The 21952-nt window shown below is 38.2% G+C and overlaps 1 protein-coding gene across 1 annotated transcript in view; it reads left to right on the top strand.

The window, feature by feature from the left end:
- The window catches only part of LOC150081539 (gem-associated protein 8-like), a 72118-nt gene that overhangs the window by 42531 nt on the left and 7635 nt on the right, over positions 1-21952 (top strand). The window contains exon 3 of the mRNA XM_090379368.1: positions 12684-12746. Within this exon, the coding sequence (XP_090235494.1) occupies positions 12684-12746 (63 nt within the window). The remainder of the gene's footprint in view (positions 1-12683; positions 12747-21952) is intronic.

Below are 21952 nucleotides of genomic sequence, written 5' to 3' on the forward strand. Positions count from 1 at the left end.
TTCTTGTAATGCCAAACAACACGAGGTTGGGAATAACCATGAGATAAAGGCTCGATTGGAGAAGAGACAATCACCAAGTTGTGATCTGAAGTGCCTAAAGGACCTCTCACTTCAACCGTGTACTTAGAAGGGTTGTTTGTGAGAAAAAGATCAAGCTTGTTGGCTGTATGATTAGGATTGTCCAGTATTCTTGTAGGTAAATGAACAATCTGTGCAAGGTCATTAGTAATTGCAAAAGCCTCAGCATCTCGACCAGCTGGGTCGGTGTGACTAGAAAACGGAAGCCAGCTGGAGTTGTGAACATTAAAGTCACCAAGGAAAATTACCTCACTGTTAGGAAAGTTGGACTGGAGAAAGTCAAGTTGCAAAGAGAGGAAGTGAAAAAGCTCCAAGTGATTAGTGGAGTTGGGAGAACGGTAGAGACAACAAATGAATTTTACACAATGAGGTAGAGAGATTTTAAGCCAGAGAAGATCAAAGAGAGTAGATTCCAAATTGCCAAGTCTCTGACAGGGAATATTAGAACGGACATATGCACAAGTACCACCTTTGAGGCAAAAGGAATCATACAGCGAATAATTTGGGCATCTGAGATGAGCAGTAGTTGAATCAACCGATAACTGAGATTCTGTCAGAAAAAGTACATGGGGTTTGGCAGACTGCAAGTGGAAATGGACATCGTTAAGATTAGAATTGAGACCACGCATATTCGTGAAATGAATTAGGAAGTGTTTGGGAGGTTTAGATCTTTTCGCAGATAAGCTTGCTCTATTAGTTTGACAATTCATGGTGTATTCAATAGTAAGAAAAAGTGGGTGGGGCATGCTGTATGAAGTAATAAAATTTTTGGATGTGGTGTACACATGGTAAGAATAAACCCAGATCCTTGACATAATGTGGCCTTGACAATGCTCCCTGCATACACACTACTCGGACTCCCTCCAGTCACTATCAGAGTAGAGGTAGCAAGATTATACACTAGCTTATCCGGAAGCCTCCTAGAGAGTTACCAATAGGTTCGGTCTGGTGTACTAACTAGCGGCCGGCCTGCGAACACTGTTTTAGAGTTGTACCCTCGAAATGTAAGGAATATTGGATCTTGCCACGATGTTCATCATAACCTCAAAAGTCATCAATCATTCTGCATGATGGAAGAGATAGGGAAGGGTTGACCGGAACTTAGCTCTAGAGACTAAACATGGGTTCCATCACTTCAAGCCTCCAATAAGCAAAGTGGTAATATTGCACCGGTTGATGAGAGTCATCTACCACCTAGTACTGCCTGGTAACACAGAGGGGCGGCATTCCTCCATGTGGTGTGGGTGCCACACCTCGACCCCTGCTTATGTTGGTTCACACCTTGGTGGTCACCCACAATGTGCTTGTGCATGGAGGTTATACCCAGGATTACTAACAGTCCCACCATCGTGAAGGTGTAAGCAGAGGATTTGGCTGTCACAGACCATCCGGTCTTTGCTGAAATTGGGTCCACTTGACTTGAGTGTCACCCGAATATCAGTTCCAACAGCACTGAGAGAGTCAGTGAATATTAAAGCAGGTGTAATTAGAAGTTCAGTAATGTGATCCAGAGCCGAGTTTATAGCATAAAGCTCAGCAGGAAGATACTACATTCGACAGGTAATGAGACAGAAGTTGTGAATGATGGGAAGATTGCCGCAGCACCTACTTGGGTCTCAGTTTTTGATCTGTCTGTATAGATCTTACAGGTCTGTGAATTATAAGCAGAGTGAGCTTCATGTAACTGTGCAATAATGAAGGGAGACAAAGTGTTCTTTCCCCACTGTTGGAAATAGTGATCGTAAATTTCAGGAATATTTGTCCATGGTGGATCAGGCAGTGCCGTGTTCTGATATACACTGAGTGATCACTGAATTATGACCACCTACCTAATACTTCATTGGTGGTCCTCCTTTTGCCCTCAGTATAGCAGCTATCCGACATGGCATTGATTCAACAAGACGTCGTAAGCATTCAGGAGGTATGGCCAATCAAACTGTGTTGAGAGGTGAGCAATCAAAGCTTTGCTGACCTTTGCAGTTTTGTTGTCGGATCATTGTTTGACCATTTTTACGCCAGTTCTGGTACACTTTAACTATGGCAGCTCTTGAACACCCCACCAGTTCAGCTGTTTGGGAAATTGAGGCACCAGCTCGCCGAGCACCCACAATCTGCCTTTTATCAAAGTCCGATAAATCCTTCCTTTTACCTGTCATGTCCGGAATTTTACTACCTACTGAACCACTGACACCTTATCTATGCTACGGACGTAGACTAACTGCGCACTCTCGTACCTCACGTGGTCAACGGGTCGCATTCAGTTTTCATAGGGTGGTCATAATTCAGTGATCACTCGGTGTATACCCATTTCTATATTCCATGTTTGAGTTAGTTCTTTAATGAATGATAGAGTGAAATAGGAATTGTGGTAAAAGGGAATGAATGTCAGTTTTGGTGAAAGAGAGTAACCCATCAAGAGAGAGTGAATTAGTGTTATGGTAAATATAATTGAGTGAAGGAGTGAATGTAATTGGCTGCAAGAAAAACATAATTAATAACAATATGTTTATTGGAAATATCAACACAATCCCAACTGTATATCAACAACACACACACACACACACACACTGCACCCTCCCTGGCTTTCAAGATCTGCAGCCAGGGCTGCACTTTATAACTGAAAAATATCAGTAAGTTGAAGTGCCTGGGGAGAGCAGTGCAATAAGAAAGAACTAAATAAATGAGACAAATGCCAGCAGAATAAATGAGAGTATGTCTTTCTTATTAATAAAATTAATTATAATGTACGAGTACATCAGCCCTTGTTATAACACGGTTCCCTTTATGCTGATTCGCTATAATGCTGTTTTTGTATTATAACCCGTGACTATAACGCTGTCACAAATCACTATAGCGCTCTTTTACAGGTTGTATTTTTTAGCATATTTAACGAAATTGTTTCATTTGATGGAGTCAATAGCTTGAAAATGAATAGCAAAACAACATTAAAACATTTCCCATGCCAACATGAGAAATTTTCCCATGCTCAGTGAAATTTTCTCGCACGCTAATTTAATTGCAGTACAGTGACTTGTTACATAGTTCCAACATCAACATTTTAAAAAATGATCAAGTATATTGCGTGTAATGTTTGCGTTATATGCATTTATCCAAAGTCTAGTCATCACTCAGTACAGTATTAGACAGCGTGCGTAATGCACAGTTTACTTCAACATTGTATCATGATTAATGCAGCTGATGCAGTTACATTTTCGAAGAGTTAATAATGGCGGATAAGAATGAAAAAGCAACAACGTATGGACGCAGTACGAAGACTACAAATGTAAGAAAAATACTGAATTTGAAAATTAAATTAGACTTTTTGAAGCAAATCAATTCCAGTCAACGACAAGCGGATGTGCGCTATAATTTAGGACTGGCAGGTTTAACTGTAAGAACAATTATAAAAAATAAAGAATTAATTTTAGCAGCGGGAAAGACAGCTGTTCCACTGCAAGCAACTAGGGCTAGGCCGGCTATTAGGATTGAAATGGAGAGACTTTAACTAATTTTATTGAAGAGAATATCCAATGCAGAATTCAGTTAAGTTAAATATTATAAAAAACAAAAAAAAGAGAGCGAGAGAGATTAGCCTATATGATGATCTGAAGAACACTCACCTAAAAAAAAAAAAAAAATGTGGAACCATTTAAAACTAGTAAGGGCTGGGTGAATAGATTTAAAATCTAAGGAGAAGCTGAAAGTTCAGATGAAGGAGCCGAAACTTTCAAAAAAGAACTTGTTAAAATTATTGAAGAGGGCTATTATGTGTTATAATTCTCAACAAGCTTTTAACATAGATGAAGCAGGACTTTTTTGGAAACGAATTCCTAAAAGAAGTTTCATATTGAAAGAAGAAAAAAACATGCCAGGTTTCAAAGCGGCAAAGGATCGGTTGACTTTATTTTTGGGTGGTAAGGCTGTGGGGGATTTAAAATTAAAACCCCTTTTAGTTTACTAGGAAGAGGACCAAAGTACAACCCAAAATTGGCACATTTTTCATGATTAAATTCATCAATTAAATTCATGATTTTAATTGGAATTTTAAGTTTAATTTTGGTACGTAAGTAGTTACCACATAATTATATACGTATGTAATGCAGAATATTTTATATGTACAAATATGTGAATATTAAATATTTTGACTGATATTTGTGCATCTTTTCATTACCGTTTATTATCGATTAGGAAATATCCTAAGGAACCGACCACAACTCACAAATACATACGTTACCTTATGGGAATGCGGTGCTCGCTTAGCGCAGATTCACTTAGCACTGTTTTTCTGGAACAAATTATCAGCGTTAAGTGGGGGGTCACCTGTATGTATAAATATTACAGTAAATAACATAAAACTGTTGACGACAATTTTTTTTTATTGTACATCATTTTAATAATCCTAAAAATTGTGGAAAGCTAAAAAAAAAAAAAAAAAAATTGGCCCGCATGTACCTCACATACATTTTATTTGGACCGTCATTTAAAAAGGCTGCCCAACCTTGATCTATACCACTGGCCCATGCAGTTCACATGAAGGAAATGTACAAGAACTTACAGGTTCTTTTGCAAAAAATTGCTATCAATACAATTGGAATCTGTACCAACCTAAAAGTGGTAGCTTTGCTGACTGGGTTGCAAATTGGATATACTAAATACTGCTGCTTTTTATGCAAGTGGGACAGCTGAGTGAAGGATTGCCACTATAGGGTAAAAAAAATGGCCAGACCATTCAGAGAGTACACCAGGCCACAAAAAATGTGTCACGTCCTCCTTTGGTGGATAAGTCAAAAATCTATTTACATCCATTGCACATCAAGCTAGGTTTGATAAAAATATTTGTGAAAGTGGTGGACAAAAAAGAAGGATTTTCCTATTTGAGGCAAAAGTTTCCTCAAATCAGTGAGGCCAAGATAAAAGAGGGAATTTTTGCGGGTCCTCAAATCAAACTGCTATTCCAAAATGAGGAATTCACTAAAGAATTAAGTGCTACAGAAATAAGATCTGGAAGACGTTTGAAAACATTAAAGCTTATTTCCTACATTTCCATTTAGACTTTTTTCCTGAAAATTTGGGAGCAGTATTGGATGAACACGGTGAAAGATTTCACCAAGATATTTCTCAAATGAAAAAAGATACAAGGAAAAATGGAGTCCAAATATGTTGGCAGACTACTGTTAGACTCTCGTATGGGAGACACCAATGGACAATTATAAAAGGCAAAAAACAACAAAATAAGCGTTTTGTTATCAGATAAACATTTTTAAAAATGTAAACGGAATAAGGTTAATAGACCCATTGTTCGATATGTTCACTATTTATAATTGCATGTAACATTTTCTTAAAAAATATGAAATACAAGAATCGCCCTGACTCCGGTTATCCAAGAATCTCCGGTTATTTTAACAGAACAAAAAAAATGGGTTTTTTTTGTTGGTCAGTATAATTAGGGCAGTTGTGATGAATAGTAGTTGAGGCAATTGATAGCTATGATTCTATCAGAATTAAGTGAGGCCTGGCAGATTGTAGCTGGAAATAGAAATGTCATTGAGATTATAATGAAGACCATGTACAGTGGATTCCGGTTATTTGGGCCACTGGTTAATTGAGGCAGCCATTTATTTGGGGCAAATCTTAAAAAACAGAAACCAATCAAGAAAATAGAAAGGGTTTACTTCGCTTAATTGGGACAGCATGCCGTTTAATCGGCGCAGGAGACTGCAGCACTGGAGATTACCCTACGATTGTCTCCGACGGTACCACGTGGTTCAGTCGAAATTCTGGAGGTCACAACCATAAAACAATAAAAACAATTAGTAGTCACCTGTTTATTGGGCTTTTCTGTTAGTGAAATCTATCATAAACGGACAGTAAACTCGATCTTACTGAATTTGCAATAATACCGACAGCTGGAATTCTGTGGGTTATTATGGTAAAATGTGTTTACACTTCTATGAAATCTTCAATCATATAAAAAAATTAATTTTCAGATCTTCTCTTCATTCCTATTTTTAAAGCTTTGTAACTCGTTACTCCGTTCTCACTTGCGCGTATTGTGTTACTTGCAATTTGTGTGTGCCGTGTTCTTTGTTATTGATTGCTTATCTTTCTACTGTTTTAAATTTTACCCCCTCCCCGCCCTAATGTCAGTGAACAGAAATGTCAATTAGTTTGTATGTACATATTACAGTACGTATTAATTATTCCGATTATCACGTATATTCTTCTGATTTTCACATATCATTTAATTTTTTAATTGGTAAGGTAATAAAGGGTAAATTTGTGCTTAATATATCTTTGCTTTTATAGCTCATGGATAATATTCCTCCTATTTTCGCTAATTAGAATCAGCATTGTGATCATGTTTATGAATAGAATTAAAATTCAATTCATAAACATGATTACAATAACCAGCGCTTACTGCACATCATATAGTGAACGGCACTTTACAATGGTGACTCCATCGTAACGTGATTTGATTGTACACTGAACCAATTGTAAAGGGGGGGGCATTGTATTTTTAACTATTTACGTGAAACTTTGGATAATTGGGGCAGCCGCTTAATCGGGCCAAAATGCACTAGTCCTGATGTGTCCCAAATAACCGGAATGGACTTCCTCATCTATTTCACAAATTGTATTTGTGAAATAGATGAGGAAGTTTTTGAGAAGTTTAGATCTTCTCACAGATAATTTTGTTTTATTAGTTTGATTATTCGTGATGCAAAGAATAGATGAGGTAAAAGTAGAGGGGGGGATATATGTATTTGTGAAATTTTTTGGATATGGTGTACACACAGTAAGAATATTTCCAGTTCTTCAACATAACGTGGCTTTGAAAATACCTCTTGTATACGCTAGTTGATCTGGATGCTCCCTGGACAGTCACCTGCTTGTGAAAACCATTTTACAGCTAAACCCTCTAAGAGTAAAGAATATAGAACTTGCAATAATGCCTATCATAACACCAAAAGATATCAGTCATACACTATAATAGAAGAGGTGGGAGAGCTTAGCATTAGCATTAGTAGAGGCATATGATGCAAGAAAGCAAGCTTATGCAGCATCAGCCAAAAAAAAAACACTCCCATTTCACCCCTCCGTTCGTTCGAAATACCCGTCCAGCTTAGCCTTAAATTTATTTAGGCCATCAACTTCCACAACAAGGGATGGAAGTCTATTCCATGAACCAACTACCCACTGGCTAAAGGCAAATTTTTGCACATCTGTCTTCCCTCAATTTGAATTTATGCCCTCTCAGGTGATTATTCTGAGCAAGAGGAAGAATCCCATTGGCATTGAGCATGCTCAAACCATTCAAGGCTTTATACACCTCTATCAGATCGCCTCGCCGGTGCCTAGTCTCCAGACACTGTAATTTGCAAAACTTAAGCCTTTCTTCGTAAGAGCAACCCTTTGTTCCATTCACTAATCTTGTTGCCCTTCTCTGTACTCGTTCCAACAGCTCTACATCCTTCTTGAAATGATGCCTCCAGACTTGTATACAGTACTCAAGGTGTGGCCTGACCATTGCCTTATACAAGGGAATAATCACCTCCTCATTCCTGCTAGAAACTTGGACATTAAGCTTGATATACCATCATCAATATCATTTATAAATACAGAAAACAATAATGGACCCAACACTGAACCCTGAGGAACTCCACTAATAACATTAGTCCGCGATGAGCAGTGTCCATTGATTACCACTCTCTGTCTTCTCCCTTTCAACCATCCCTTTATCCATAGCAGCAATTTGCCTCCAATGCCACACTGCTCCAATTTGTGCAGCAGTTTTCCATGTTCCATGTGCAACAGTATCAAAAGCCTTTCTAAGATCCAAATATATAATATCAAAGTTATTTCCTGCATCCAGTTCTTTTGTGACTGCATAATAGTATCCAATCAAATTGGTCAGGCAAGACTTTCCCTTAACAAAACAGTGCTGTGTGCAAGCTATAACTGAAGTCTTGTCTAGATGATCCTGCAGTGCCTCCATTAATTTTCCTGGAACAGAAGTTAAACTCACTGGTCTATAATTACTTGTGTCAACCTTTGATCCTCCTTTGTGAATTGGGGTCACATTTGTACATCTCCAGTCTATGGGTACCTCCCCTGAGTCCAAAGAAGCTCTCATAATTATGGCTAAGGGTTTGCTTACTTCCTTTGCTGCCTCCTTTAATATAACTGGATAGATCCCATCCACCCCAGGTGCCTTTTTTATGTTTATCTTCAACAATTTCTCCTCCACTTTCCTCTCAGTTATTACAAAATTATCTAACTCACTGCCAGAGTTTACTTCACCTCTGGCATTCCCCTTCCTGAATACCTTCTCATTTGTGAATGTAGATGCAAAATAGTCGTTTAGTTTGTTAGCCACCTGAGCAGGATCCTCAACTGTTGAACCATCAATATCCAGTGGACCAATCTGATTCATCCCTTTCCTTCTAAAGTTTACATAGGTAAAGAACTCTTTTCTGTTTTTTTTTGCATCCTTTGCCAAGGATTTCTTTTAATCTGCCTTTGCCTGCCTAATCTCCTTTGTGACTTGGTTACAGACCAGCTTATATCTATCATAGGCTTCCATGTCACCCATTAATTTATATGTATCCCATGCATTTTTCTTCTCTGCCATATGTCTCATTAGTTCATCTGACATCCATTTAGGCCTAAACCTTGAACATTATTTCTTAGTTGGTATGTAAAGCCTAGTAGCTTCCAAGATAAGTTCTTTGAATGCTTCCCATTTTGAATTTGCTGTTGGTAACATCATCAGTTGGTCCCACTGTATAGAATTTAAATATTGTCTCAGACCATCGCAGTCACCTTTACGAAAGCAAAAACCCTTCCCTTTACCCCTGATGGTAGTTACCTCTTTGAGTAAATCCCATTTCAGCACACTGTGATCACTGCCACCTAGTGGTTCCTTTATCTGCAGATTCTTAATGCATGAAGAATCACTACTGATAATCAGATCAAAAGTATTACTTCCTCTAGTTTCCTCCCAAAAATGCTGATGTAGAAAACAATCATCCAATAAATCCACAAAAGCCTTGCTTAGTGTGTGAGTGACCAACCCACAAATTCCAGTCAATATCTGGGAAATTAAAATCCCCCATTATAAGACTCTCTGATTTACTGGCCCACTCTATTTCCCGGTACAGTTTCTTATTATACTCATCAGAGTCATTAGGCCTATAACACACTCCTACTCTCAATTTTGATCTCCCAATGCTTATGTCACACTAAACTGACTCGACACTGTACTATCCAGCTACGTTGACTGGCTTCACTTCCTTGGATTTTATGTGTTTCTTAACTAGTAGCATAATGTCTTCTCCCTTCCTATCCTGTCTATCCTTTCTGTACACATTGTACTCCCCAAATTCCAGTTCTGCATTCCTTATATCTGTGTCACACCACGTCTCTGATATCCCAAGAATATCTGCCTTTGATGTTTGAGCAATACCTCAAATTCATCAAATTTATTTACCAAACTCCTAGCATTGGTGTACCAGCAAGTATACGTGCACCTGTTCCTATTCTTAGCTACCTTAACACAACCCTTGTGTTTACTTGTACCGCAATGACTCCCAGCAGTCTCTGAAATATCCTGCATCTTGTTTTCCAGGCTGCTGCTCATTCCAATAGAAGCAGTGCAAGAATCACTTTCACCTCTGCCAGTGGCTACTGTTAATCTATTAGTCCTTGTATTCCCCCAAGCTAGCAGTTTTCCGACCCACATAACACTGCCTCGATAGCATCAGCAAATATTCTTGCACCCTTTGTATTTAAGTGTATCCCATCCCTGTAGAAGCAGTCTCTCCTGTTAACAAGTACAGACCAGGCTGAAAAAAATTCTACCCCTTGAGCCTTGCACAGTCTTTCCAGGGCCGAATTGATCCACAAAGCTCTCATCATATACTCTCTTCTATCGTGTCTGGGCAGAATTGCAGACACTTTCAAATTCAACCCTAATTCACGGCTTTTTTTCAACAGTGACCTGTACCTGTTAAGTAATTCTGCCGGTCTCCTACTCTTAATATCATTAGAACCAACATGTGCAACTATATCACCTTTTGTGCCCTTAAAAGATGATATCTGCTCTACAATGTCATTAACCTTTGTCCCATTTCCCTGACAATAGAGTCACCAACAGCTACTAGTTCCTGTGGGACCAGTGCATTCTGCCTTGCGTGATGACCAAGTTCAAGCTATGGCGTTGATGTGGACAGCTGAGAGCTTGATGGGCCCTCAATTTAGATCCTTCGAGGGCATCTACCCCGTCCTTCAAGCTCTCATATAGGCCCATAACAATGCTGAGTTGTCGCCTGATTTCCTTACACTTCTTACATCGCACACACACACACACACAAAGACATCCCCTATGGCAGTATCATGTTCTGTACCCGATTTATTCACAAACATCGAGCAAGCAGTGCATTTTAAAAGCTTCTGTAGCTTTATTTTGTTGAGTAAACAAGAGTTGGTCATTTCAACATCCACTAAGCAAAGTAATGCTAATGCACTGGATTATGAGAATCATTAACCCCCAAGTGTTGCATAGTGACACATAGGATCAGCCATTCCATTTGATGTAGACACCTTTTTACCGTCACCACCACTATACTAGTGGTGGTAACTGCCAAGTGTTACTACGAAGGGCTGTAGTGTTACTAGGTACAATGTTGCTGACGTTGAGTATGGTATTATACACATAGTTGTTAACAGTCCCCACTGTCATAAAGGTGCAATCAGTGTATTTGTTTGTCACCAAATGACTTAACTTTGACAAAATGCAGTCCACTTGATTCACAAGTGGGACTTGAATATCAGTTCCATCAGTGTTTTAGACTCACAAGTATAAGCTATGGCTGTTGTACCTAGAAGGATATCTATGACAAACCTCAGGAACTGGTATTATTGTATGAGGGACGCATGGTTCATTGGATTGCAAGAACATGGAATAGCCTTTCCCAGTGTTCTGCTAAGATGCTTGTTGATGCAGGTCTGCCAGATCTGAAGTATCAGATTTTGTTTGAGATCATCATTTAATCATATAGCTCTATAACCAATTAGTGTATCTGTCATTTTCCTCTTTTGACATCCTTGTGGTGCTTCTTGAACCTGAGCAATAAATATAGATACTGGCTTGTAGCCACTGTTGCTAACACCTTCCTCCATACTTCCTATTGCCTATATGAACATTAGTTTGCTGTTGACCACCCAGATTCACACTGAAATTTACTTAGGCCCATGTAACGTCTTCAGATGTCTACTAGAGGTATTACACGCTTTCTACACCTCTGCTTCAATGTTTGTAACAAACATGACCATACGACCAGTGTTATAGTGCTAACACTATCTTGAAAAGCCAATTATGTATATATTATATATTTATTCTTGAACAGCATTCATGCAAATTTTCAAACTGGTTTATTCAGTTCTAGATAGCTCAATTCGTTGACAAGCAGTATACATACAGAGTGCTTCAATTAAAAGGCAGTGTGATCTAATTTGCTAATTTTTAGGTTTAGGCACTTTGTTGCCTGGACCTTTTGTGTTATATTTAGCTAAATGAGTTTGATGTTAAAATTGGACTAAGTATTACTGTTTAGATTTTACAATTTCTTACTTTAAATTTTATCCAATCATCTGCCTTTTTTTCTTAATGGAATAGTTGTTCCCCACCTTTGGTTTAGTCTAAAACTTTCAGTGGTGTACTTCTGAAATGAATGAACTGATTTTATTTAGGGAAAAAAAAAAAAAAAAAAAAACATGTCTAGAGAGGGAGGGGGGGTGAAATTTCTGTTGTCTCTTCACACTATAATCATTTTGTTATTATTTTTTGAGTCAAATAAAATTGGTTTTATCATTATTAAATTAAATTTAGGAAACACAGAAACACTTGAATCACAAAATAATCACAGCAAATTAATTAATGTTATTAATAGGGTTATAGGTAAGGTAAGGCACTATTCTGCTCCTATGGACCTAACCCCCTATACCAAAACAAAATGAAGTTTACTGTTCAGATTTTACAATTTCTAAATTTAAATTCTGCCTAATCAGCTGTTTTTTTCCTTAGTAGGTAGAAATCTTATAACATATTAACATAAAAGAAACCTCTTAACAGCACTAATTGGGCTGACCGGGCTAGCCGGGTGGGTAAAGTGCCTGCCTGGCAACCCAAAGGTCGCGGGTTTGATTCCCGCCTCGGGCTTGGATCAAAGTACTGCAAAAACCTTGGGAGGTGCATTATGTGACCACAGAAGCCTATGCGCCAACAACTACCAAAAAAAAAAAAAAAGCACTAATTAATTTGCTATATTTATTTTGTGTTTCTTGTGTAATTTAATAAAATTAAATTGGTTTATGTTCATTTCAAAAATGCATGTTGTGTTTGAAATGCCTGAACGACTTTACTATTGAGAACAAAAGCAGTTGATAGGCAAACTTAAATTTAGAAATCATAAAATATAAATGGTAGTACTTTGCCCAGTTTTTAAAGTAAACTGATTTTCTGTTTTAGTTTTTTATATAGATTGTTTATAAAATACTGAAAATTCCATACTGGACATTGTCTAATTCAGTATCTCCTCTGTTAGGAATCTTAAAGGAAGCACTAAGAAAAGCTGAAGAAGCTGAAAATTACATCAATATTGAAAAATGTAAGTGTCTGAATGTAATTTGAAATGATAATGAATCATGATTTTCATATTCACATAAAAAAATGATTTATGAAACAATATATATGAGGTCTGTTCAAAAAAAAAAATCTAGACTATTCTGATACAGTGACATAACCATACTTAAGGGATGAGTTACTTGATCCTCCTTAAAAATAGTGCCATTCCTGAGGCAATACACTTAGCCAGACAGTTTTCCTACTTCCAAGCACTTCTGGAAAGCCAATTTCAAAATCACATAAAGCTGAGCCATCCTATTTTTCTTTATTATTTGTATATTATAAAATTGTTGTCCTTTCAGATTTATTATTATTTATTTTTCTTTCCTATTCTGCAAAAGTCACATGCAGCCACATATCTGATGAACATAGGGGTTGTTGGACTTGAATGATTCCGTGTTTGGCCATAAAACTCTATACAAACAACAAATGGGAGAGCACATTTGTAGCAAAGATACCAGTCTTTGGAATTCCATTTTCAGGGTGATGATAAGACCTAAAGATATGAATATATTGCTGTATAAACCATTATTGGTCCTCCTCCATGTTTGATGGTTTGCACAAGATAGTCAAGATGATGCAGTTTCTTTGGCATTCGCCAAACATAAACTCTCCCCGATTGAAAGAAGATCATCTGAAAATACGACATTTCTAACCGTCAAGTTTTCATGCTCCTTACTCCATTGCATCCTCTTTCTAGAATTACCATTAGTAAAGAGTGGCTTGGCAATAGTGGCTCTGCCATTAATCTTCAAAACGATCATGAAAGTGTCTCAGATTTCTATTAATTGATTTGCCCCTCTGGAGTATGTTTCTGGTAGACAACACACTCATGGACAAAAGGTGGTAGCAACATGACCATTTTGCTATGAATTTTTGTGGTGGGGCTATGACCAGTCTCTTCTGCTGGGATGACTGCTGTTTGGTTTCAGGATCATGCACACAAATCATGTTACATCTCTAGCCATGATACATTTCAGAAATTCTCATTATTAGTTTCATGGTGTTGAACTATTAGAAGTGACTTGCTGGTAGCTGTTAACAGCCAGGACACAAACTTTGCTGAAATGTTCTTTGTGTGCGAAGATTTCATTAAAATGGAATGGCATTATCTGTTAAATTATTATTATTACTAGTAGTAGCAGTGGCAAATGATGCAAAAAAAAAAAAAAAGCTACCTTATACAGCATCAGCTGAAGAGAGAGAGAGAGAAAAAGACACTTCCCATTTCACCTGATCACCCTTTCTAACAGTTTATCTATAGAGGGTGGACAAAATAATGAAACACCTGTGATAAGAGTTGGAGGTATGCACTATTATGGTGTTGGGCCACAGTTTGCATTCTATATGGAATAGATTCAAATAAATCTTGAACTGTCATAAGAAGAATATTGGACCATTCTTCTTGGAGGAGCGTTTCAAGCTCCTTGAATGCTGAAGGTGGAGGAAATCTACTTCATACTCTCTTCTCAAAATTTATCCACTGTGGCTCAATGGTTTAAGTCTAGTGATTGTGCAGGCCATGGGAGATGCATGCTTAGCCTCAGTTTCATGCTCCTCAAACCAAGATTGGACACATCTGGCTGTGTGTATTGGAGCATTATCATTTTGAAACATGACATTGTTTGTGGTTAACAATGTAGGTGCCATGGGATGAACCTGGTCACTCAGAATATCAAGGTAATCGGTGGCAGTAATTCTCCTGTTTTCAGGGTGATAATAGGACCTAAAAATATGAAAATATTGCTTCACAAACCAGTATTGATCCTCCTCCATGTTTGACAAGATGCACTTTCTTTGGCATTCACCAAAAATAAAACTCTCTCTGATGTTGAAAAAACTGTGATGATATCTTCAGAAAATATGATATTTCCATCTTCAAGTGTCACATTTTTGTGCTCCTTACACCATTGCATCCTCTTTCTAGCATTACCATTTGTAATGAGTGGCTCTGCCATTAATTTCAGCATTATTGAAGTTCTTAGCAAACTGTTGTGCTACAAACTGGATTGCTGAAACGCGTTAAAATTCCTCAGTTATTTTTGACACAGTAGTTTTATATTTTTGGGCTCATTTTCGGTGCCCACCAACTTCTTTCACTCAGCTTTGATTTTTTGTCACAATTCATTTTATCAGATTTTGTTTTTCCATAGCTGGTGGATGCAGACATCACTTTCAATACAATTTCTCTGGATACATTAACTAAATCAGCAGTTTTAGTCACCAAGGTACCTGATAAATGTGCACCAACAATTTGACCTCTTCGGAATTCAGACAGGTTGGTCAGTTTTTTCATGTATATTATTATATCAGCTTTTATCATCTTTCCTTCACAGTACTACCTGCAAGAAACAAAAAAAAAAAAAAAAAAAAAAAAATTATCACCTTGTTCATAAATATGTCAATATAGTCATTACAAAAACTACTACTTTCATATCAGGTGTTTCTAATATTTTGTCTACCCCTGTAGTTCTTCCCTAAATTTATTCACCCTGCCTCCCCTCTGGCTTAAGGAAAATTTATGCACATCTGATCTGCAACTATCATTTCTCAGTTTGAATTCATGCCCCCTCATATGTGTAGTCTCAGTAAGACGAAGGATCCATCAGCATACTTGATCCATTTAAAGGCTTAAAAACCTCAATTAGATCTCCTTGCAGGTGCCTTGTCTCCAGATTTTGCAATTTGCAAAACTGAAGCTTCATGGTAAGAGCACCCTTTTGCTTCCCTCACCAATTTTGTTGCTCTTCTCTGCACATGTTCTGACAGGTCCTTGTCCATCCTTAAATAAGGCTTCCAGGCCTGTATTCAGTACTGAATATATGGCCTGACCATTGCCTTAAACAATGGGATGATCATCTCCTTATTCCTTCTGGCAAACCTGTATATCATTGACAAAACCCTATGAATTGTCCTGGTAGCCTGTTTGCACTGCTGAGAGAACTTCGTATCTGACTGCACAATTATCCCCCCAGTCTTTTTCATTTTCTACTGTCATGAGTGTGGTACCATTCAGCTGGTGTGTTAATGTGGGATTACTGTTCCTCTTATGAAGTACATTGCATTTGTGAATATTAAACTTCAATTGCCAATTCTTTGCCCATCTGCCAAATCTGTCTAGATCTTGTTGCAGTAGCATACGCCAATTACTATGAATAACTACCCTGCCAATCTTGTTATCACCTGCAAACTTAGACATTAATCCTGATATACCTTCATCAATATCATTAATAAATATAGAAAACAATGATGGGCCTTGTACTGAACCCTTGGGGACTCCATTAATAATATTGGTCCAAGAAAAGCAGTGCCCATTGATAGCCACTCTGTCTTCTCCCAATCAACTATCCCTTTATCCATATCAGCAGTGTGCCCTTAATGTCACACTCTTCCAATCTGTATAGCAGATTGGAGGAGTGTGAAGGAGAAGCTTTCCTGAAATCTAAATGTACGTCAAAATAATTTTTTGCAACCATTTCCTTTGTTACTGTGTCATAGTTGGACAAAATTGCTCCTTAACAAATCCATGCTGTAACTGCAGTATGATGGCATTTCAGTGTAGATGGTCCTGCATTACTTCTTTAATCAGTGGAACCACAGAACCTTTGCTTTGTCAAAAAGAGCGAGTATACCTGTAATTAGAGAAAAAGAGATCTTATACTCTAATTTCACTGCTGTAAGGAAACAAGCATAGAAGAACACTTGTTCAGTCTGTTATATGCCCTGAATATCGCAAGTAACAATTTTTTTTTTTTTTGTTCAGAATGTATGTGTACACATGTGCTTGCATGTGTTACTGTGAAAGCTTGAAATGTTGACACATTTTATTTCGTTTCATATTTTACTGTTATGAGACCAATGCATATTTTGCATATCAAAGCAAAGTGGTAAATCCTAGGATTTACCACTTTGCTTTGATAAAAGTCCAACAATAAAAAAGACTGATAGATTAACAGCAGCCACAAGCAGAGGTGTAAATGATTCTTGCACTGGATCTGGTCTTGAAATACCCAAGGTGTTGTGGATTTCAAGACCTGCTTGGGGGTCCTCATGGAACAAACAATACATGGGTTGTGTTAGAATTACAAAGAGTAAATATAATTGCATATACACAAATGTGGGGAGCATACTAAATAAAGATCATGAATTCAAAGTATTAGTTAAGTAATCAAATGCAAACATTGTAAAGATATTGGGGCATTATCACTCAGACGTAAGGGATGCAGAATTTAAATAGGGGGAGTAGAACAATATTTACAGAAGTCTTGGCGCATTATAGCCCTAGTTGTAATGCGCCAATAAAATCCAAATCAAAATCAAAAACAATATGTACAGAAAGGATGGATAGGATATGAGTGGGTAGAGAAGAGTTATGCTATAAATTAAGAAGCACATAAAATCTAAGGCAATACATCCAGTTGACATGGATGGCCAGTGCAGTGTTAAGTCAATTTAGTGTGACATAAGCACTGGGAAAACAAAAATGAGAATAGAAGCATGTTCAAGGCCTAATGACTCTGGTGAGTATAATGAACAGTTATAACGACAAAGAGAGTGGACCAGTAAATCATATTGTCTTATAATGTGCAAGTTTAATTTTACAGATATTGATTGAAATTTGTGGGTTAGTCACTCACACAGTAGCAAGGCTTTTGTGGATTTATTGGATGACTGTTTTCTACAACACCACATTAAGAGTACCAACAAGAGAAAGCAGTACCCTTGATCTGATTATGAGCAGTAACTTTTTCATGCATTAAGAATCTGCAGATGAAAGACCTTTTATATGGGATTTACTTAAGATGTAACTATTCTCAACGGCAAATTGAAGGGCTTTTGCTTTTGTAAAAGAGACAACAGTGATCTCAGATAGTTTTTAAATTCTATGCAGTTGGACAAACTGATAATGTCACAAACAGCAAATTCTAACTAGGAATCATTCAGGGGAAGTAATCATAGAAGCTGCTAAGCTTTTGATACCAACTAAGAGATATTCTTCAGGGCTTAGTGCTAATTTTATGTCAGACATAAAATTGATGAAACTTAGCATTAGTAAAGGTGCATGATGATGCAAGAAAGCAAGCTTATATAGCATCAGCCAAAAAAACCCTTCTCATTTCACCCATCTTCTCACTCCAAATGTTTGTCTAGTTCTGCCTTGAATCTATTTAAGCTATCAACTTCTACAACGACAGATGGAAGTTTGTTCCAGCAATCAACCACCCGCTAGCTAAAGGCAAACTTCCGCACATTTATCCTACAACTGTCTTTCCTCAATTTGAATTTATGTCCTCTCAGGCGATTATTCTGAGCAAGAGGAAGAATCCCATCAGCGTTGAACATGCTCAAACCATTCAAGGCTTTATACACCTCAATAAGATCACCTTGCAGGTGCCTAGTCTCCAGACATTGTAATTTGCAAAACTTAAGCCTTTCTTCATAAGAGCAAACCTTTTTTCCATTCACTAACCTTGTTGCACTTCTCTGTACTCATTCCAGCAGCTCTATATCCTTCTTTAAATGAGGCCTATAGATCTGTATACAATACTCAAGGTGTGGTCTTACCATTGCCTTATACAAGATGATAATCACCTCCTTATCCCTGCTAGAAAAATTCCTGTATATCATTGACAAGACATCATGAGCTACTCTTTGAGACCGTCTGCACTGCTCAGAAAACTTCACATCTGCCTGCACAATTACCCCCAGGTCCTTTTCATTATCTACCACTGTCAGTGTAGTCCCACACAGTCAATACGTTACTCTGGGGTTACTGCTTCCCATATGCAGTACTTTACATTTGTCAATGTTAAACTTCAGTTGCCACCTCTCAGCCCATCTGCTCAACTTTTCTAGATCCTGTTGCAGCAGCATACTGTCATTGCACTGTTTCTATTGGAATGAGCAGAAGCCTGGAAAACAAGATGCAGGATATTTCAGAGACTGCTGGGAGTCATTGCGGTACAAGTAAACACATGGGTTGTGTTAGGGTAGCTAAGAATAGGAACAGGTGCATGTATACTTGCGTGTACACCAATGCTAGGAGTTTGGTAAATAAATTTGATGAATTTGAGGTATTGCTCAAAACATCAAAGGCAGATATTATTGGGATATCAGAGACGTGGTGTCACACAGATATAAGGAATGCAGAACTGGAATTTGGGGAGTACAATGTGTACTGAAAGGATAGACAGGACAGGAAGGGAGGAGGGGTTATGCTATTATTTAAGAAACACATAAAATCCAAGGAAGTGAAGCCAGTCGACATCGCTGGACAGTGCAGTGTCGAGTCAGTTTGGTGTGACATAAGCATTGGAAGATCAAAATTGAGAGTAGGAGTGTGCTGTAGGCCTAATGACTCTGATGAGCATAATAAGAAACTGTACAGGGAAACAGAGTGGGCCAGTAAATCAGAGTCTTATAATGGGGGATTTTAATTTCCCAGATATTGACTGGAATTTGTGGGTTGGTCACTCACACACTAGGAAAGCTTTTGTAGATTTATTGGATGATTGTTTTCTACATAAGCATGTTCGGGAGGCAACAAAAGGGAGTAATACTCTTGATCTGATTATCAGTAATGATTCTTCATGCATTAAGAATCTGCAGATAAAGGAACCACTAGGTGGCAGTGATCACAGTGTGCTGAAGTGGGATTTACTCAAAGAGGTAACTACCATCAGGGGTAAAGGGAAGGGTTTTTGCTTTTGTAAAGGTGACTACGATGGTGTCAGACAGTATTTAAATTCTATACAGTGGGACCAACTGATGATGTTACCAACAGCAAATTCAAAATGGGAAGCATTCAAAGAACTTATCTTGGAAGCTACTAGGCTTTACATACCAACTAAGAAATATTGTTCAAGGTTTAGGCCTAAATGGATGTCAGATGAACTAATGAGACATATCGCAGAGAAGAAAAATGCATGGGATACATATAAATTAATGGGTGACATGGAAGCCTACGATAGATATAAGCTGGTCTGTAACCAAGTTACAGAAAAAAGAGATTAGGCAGGCAAAGGCAGATTGAGAAATCCTTGGCAAAGGATGCAAAGAAAAACAGAAAAGAGTTCTTTACCTATGTAAACTCTAGAAGGAAAGGGATGAATCAGATTGGTCCACTGGATATTGAAGGTTTAACAGTTGAGGGTCCTGCTCAGATGGCTAACAAACTAAATGAATATTTTGCATTTACATTCACACATGAGGAATTATTCAGGAAGGGGAATGTCAGAGGTGTATTCAACTCTAGCAGTAAGCTAGATAATCTTGTAATAACTGAGAGTAAAGTGGAGCAGAATTTGTTGAAGATAAAGACAAGAAAGGCACCTGGGGTGGATGGGATCTATGCAGTTATATTAAAGGAGGCAGCAAAGGAAGTAAGCACACCCTTAGCCATAATTATGAGAGCTTCCTTGGACAAAGGGGAGCTACCCATAGACTGGAGATGTGCACATGTGACCCAATTCAGAAAGGAGGATCAAAGGCTGACACAAGTAATTATAGACCTGTTAGTTTAACTTCTGTTCCAGGTAAATTAATGGAGGCACTGGTTAAAGAAGCACTGCAGGATCATCTAGACAAGAATTCAGTTATAGCTCAGACGCAGCATGGTTTTGTTAAGGGCAGGTCTTGCCTGACCAATTTGATTGGATACTATGATGTAGTCACAAAAGAACTGGATGCAGGGAATAACTTTGATATTATATACTTGGATCTTAGAAAGGCTTTTGATACTGTTGCACATGGAAGACTGCTGCACAAATTGAAGCAGTGTGGCATTGGAGGCAAATTGTTGCTATGGATAAAGGGATGGTTGAGCTTGAGAAGACAGAGAGTGGTAATCAATGGACACTGCTTTTTGTGAACTAATGTTATTAGTTGAGTTCCTCAGAGTTCAGTGTTGGGTCCATTGTTGTTTTCTGTATTTATAAATGATATTGATGATGGTATATCAAGCTTAATGTCCATGTTTGCAGACGATACAAAGGTTGGCAGGGTTGTTAAGGACACTACTGACTCTATGCTGCTGCAACAGGATCTGGAAAGGTTGGGCTGAGAGGTGACAAATAAAGTTTAACATTGACAAATGTAAAGTACTACATATGGAAAACAGTAACCCCAGAGCAAAGTATCAACTCTGTGGTACTACACTGACAGTGGTAGGAATGAAAAGGACCTGGGGGTAATTGTGCAGGCAGATAGGAAGTTCTCTGAGCAGTGCAGACGGGCTGCAAGAGTAGCTCATGGTGTCTTGTCAATGATATACAGGAATTTTTCTAGCAGGGATAAGGAGGTGATTATTCCCTTGTATAAGGCAATGGTCAGGCCTCACCTTGGTTAATGTATACAGGTCTGGAGACCTCATTTCAAGAAGGATGTAGAGCTGCTGGAACGAGTACAGAGAAGGGCAACAAGATTAGTGAATGGAACAAAGGGTTGCTCTTACGAAGAAAGGCTTAAGTTTTGCAAATTACAGTGTCTGGAGACTAGGCACCGGCGAGGTGATCTGATAGAGGTGTATAAAGCCTTGAATGGTTTGAGCATGCTCAATGCTGATGGGATTTTTCCTCGTGCTCAGAATAATCACCTGAGAGGGCATAAATTCAAATTGAGGAAAGACAGATGTGCGGAAATTTGCCTTTAGCCAGCGGGTAGTTGGTTGCTGGAACAGACTTCCATACCTTGTTGTGGAAGTTGATAGCCTAAATAAATTTAAGGCTCAGCTGGACAGGTATTTCGAATGAACGGAGGGGTGAAATGGGAGTGGTTTTTTTTTTTTTTTTTTTGGCTAATACTGCATAAGCTTGTTTTCTTGCATCATATGTCTCTACTAATGCTAATGGTCAGACAAGACTTACCCTTAACAAACCCATGCTTTGTCCGAGATATAACTGAAGTCTTGTCTAGATGAGCCTGCAATGCTTCTTTAACCAGTGCCTCCATTAATTTCCATGGAACAGAAGTTAAGCTAACAGGTCTGTAATTACCAGTGTCTCCCTTTGATGCTCCTTTGTGAATTGGGGTCACATTTTCACATCTCCAGTCCATGGGTACCTCTCCTGAGTCCAAGGAAGCTGTCATAATTATGGCTAAGGGTTCTTGATTCCATTCAGAAAAGGGCTGTTAGATTGATTAATGATTCATCTCTAACAGAGTGGCGCCTCCGTAGCCAGGTGGGCAGGA

This window comes from Mastigoproctus giganteus, chromosome 8, assembly GCF_048544385.1.
Source record: "Mastigoproctus giganteus isolate SK-2022 chromosome 8, ASM4854438v1, whole genome shotgun sequence".
In the NCBI taxonomy this organism is placed as follows: Eukaryota; Metazoa; Arthropoda; class Arachnida; order Uropygi; family Thelyphonidae; genus Mastigoproctus; species Mastigoproctus giganteus.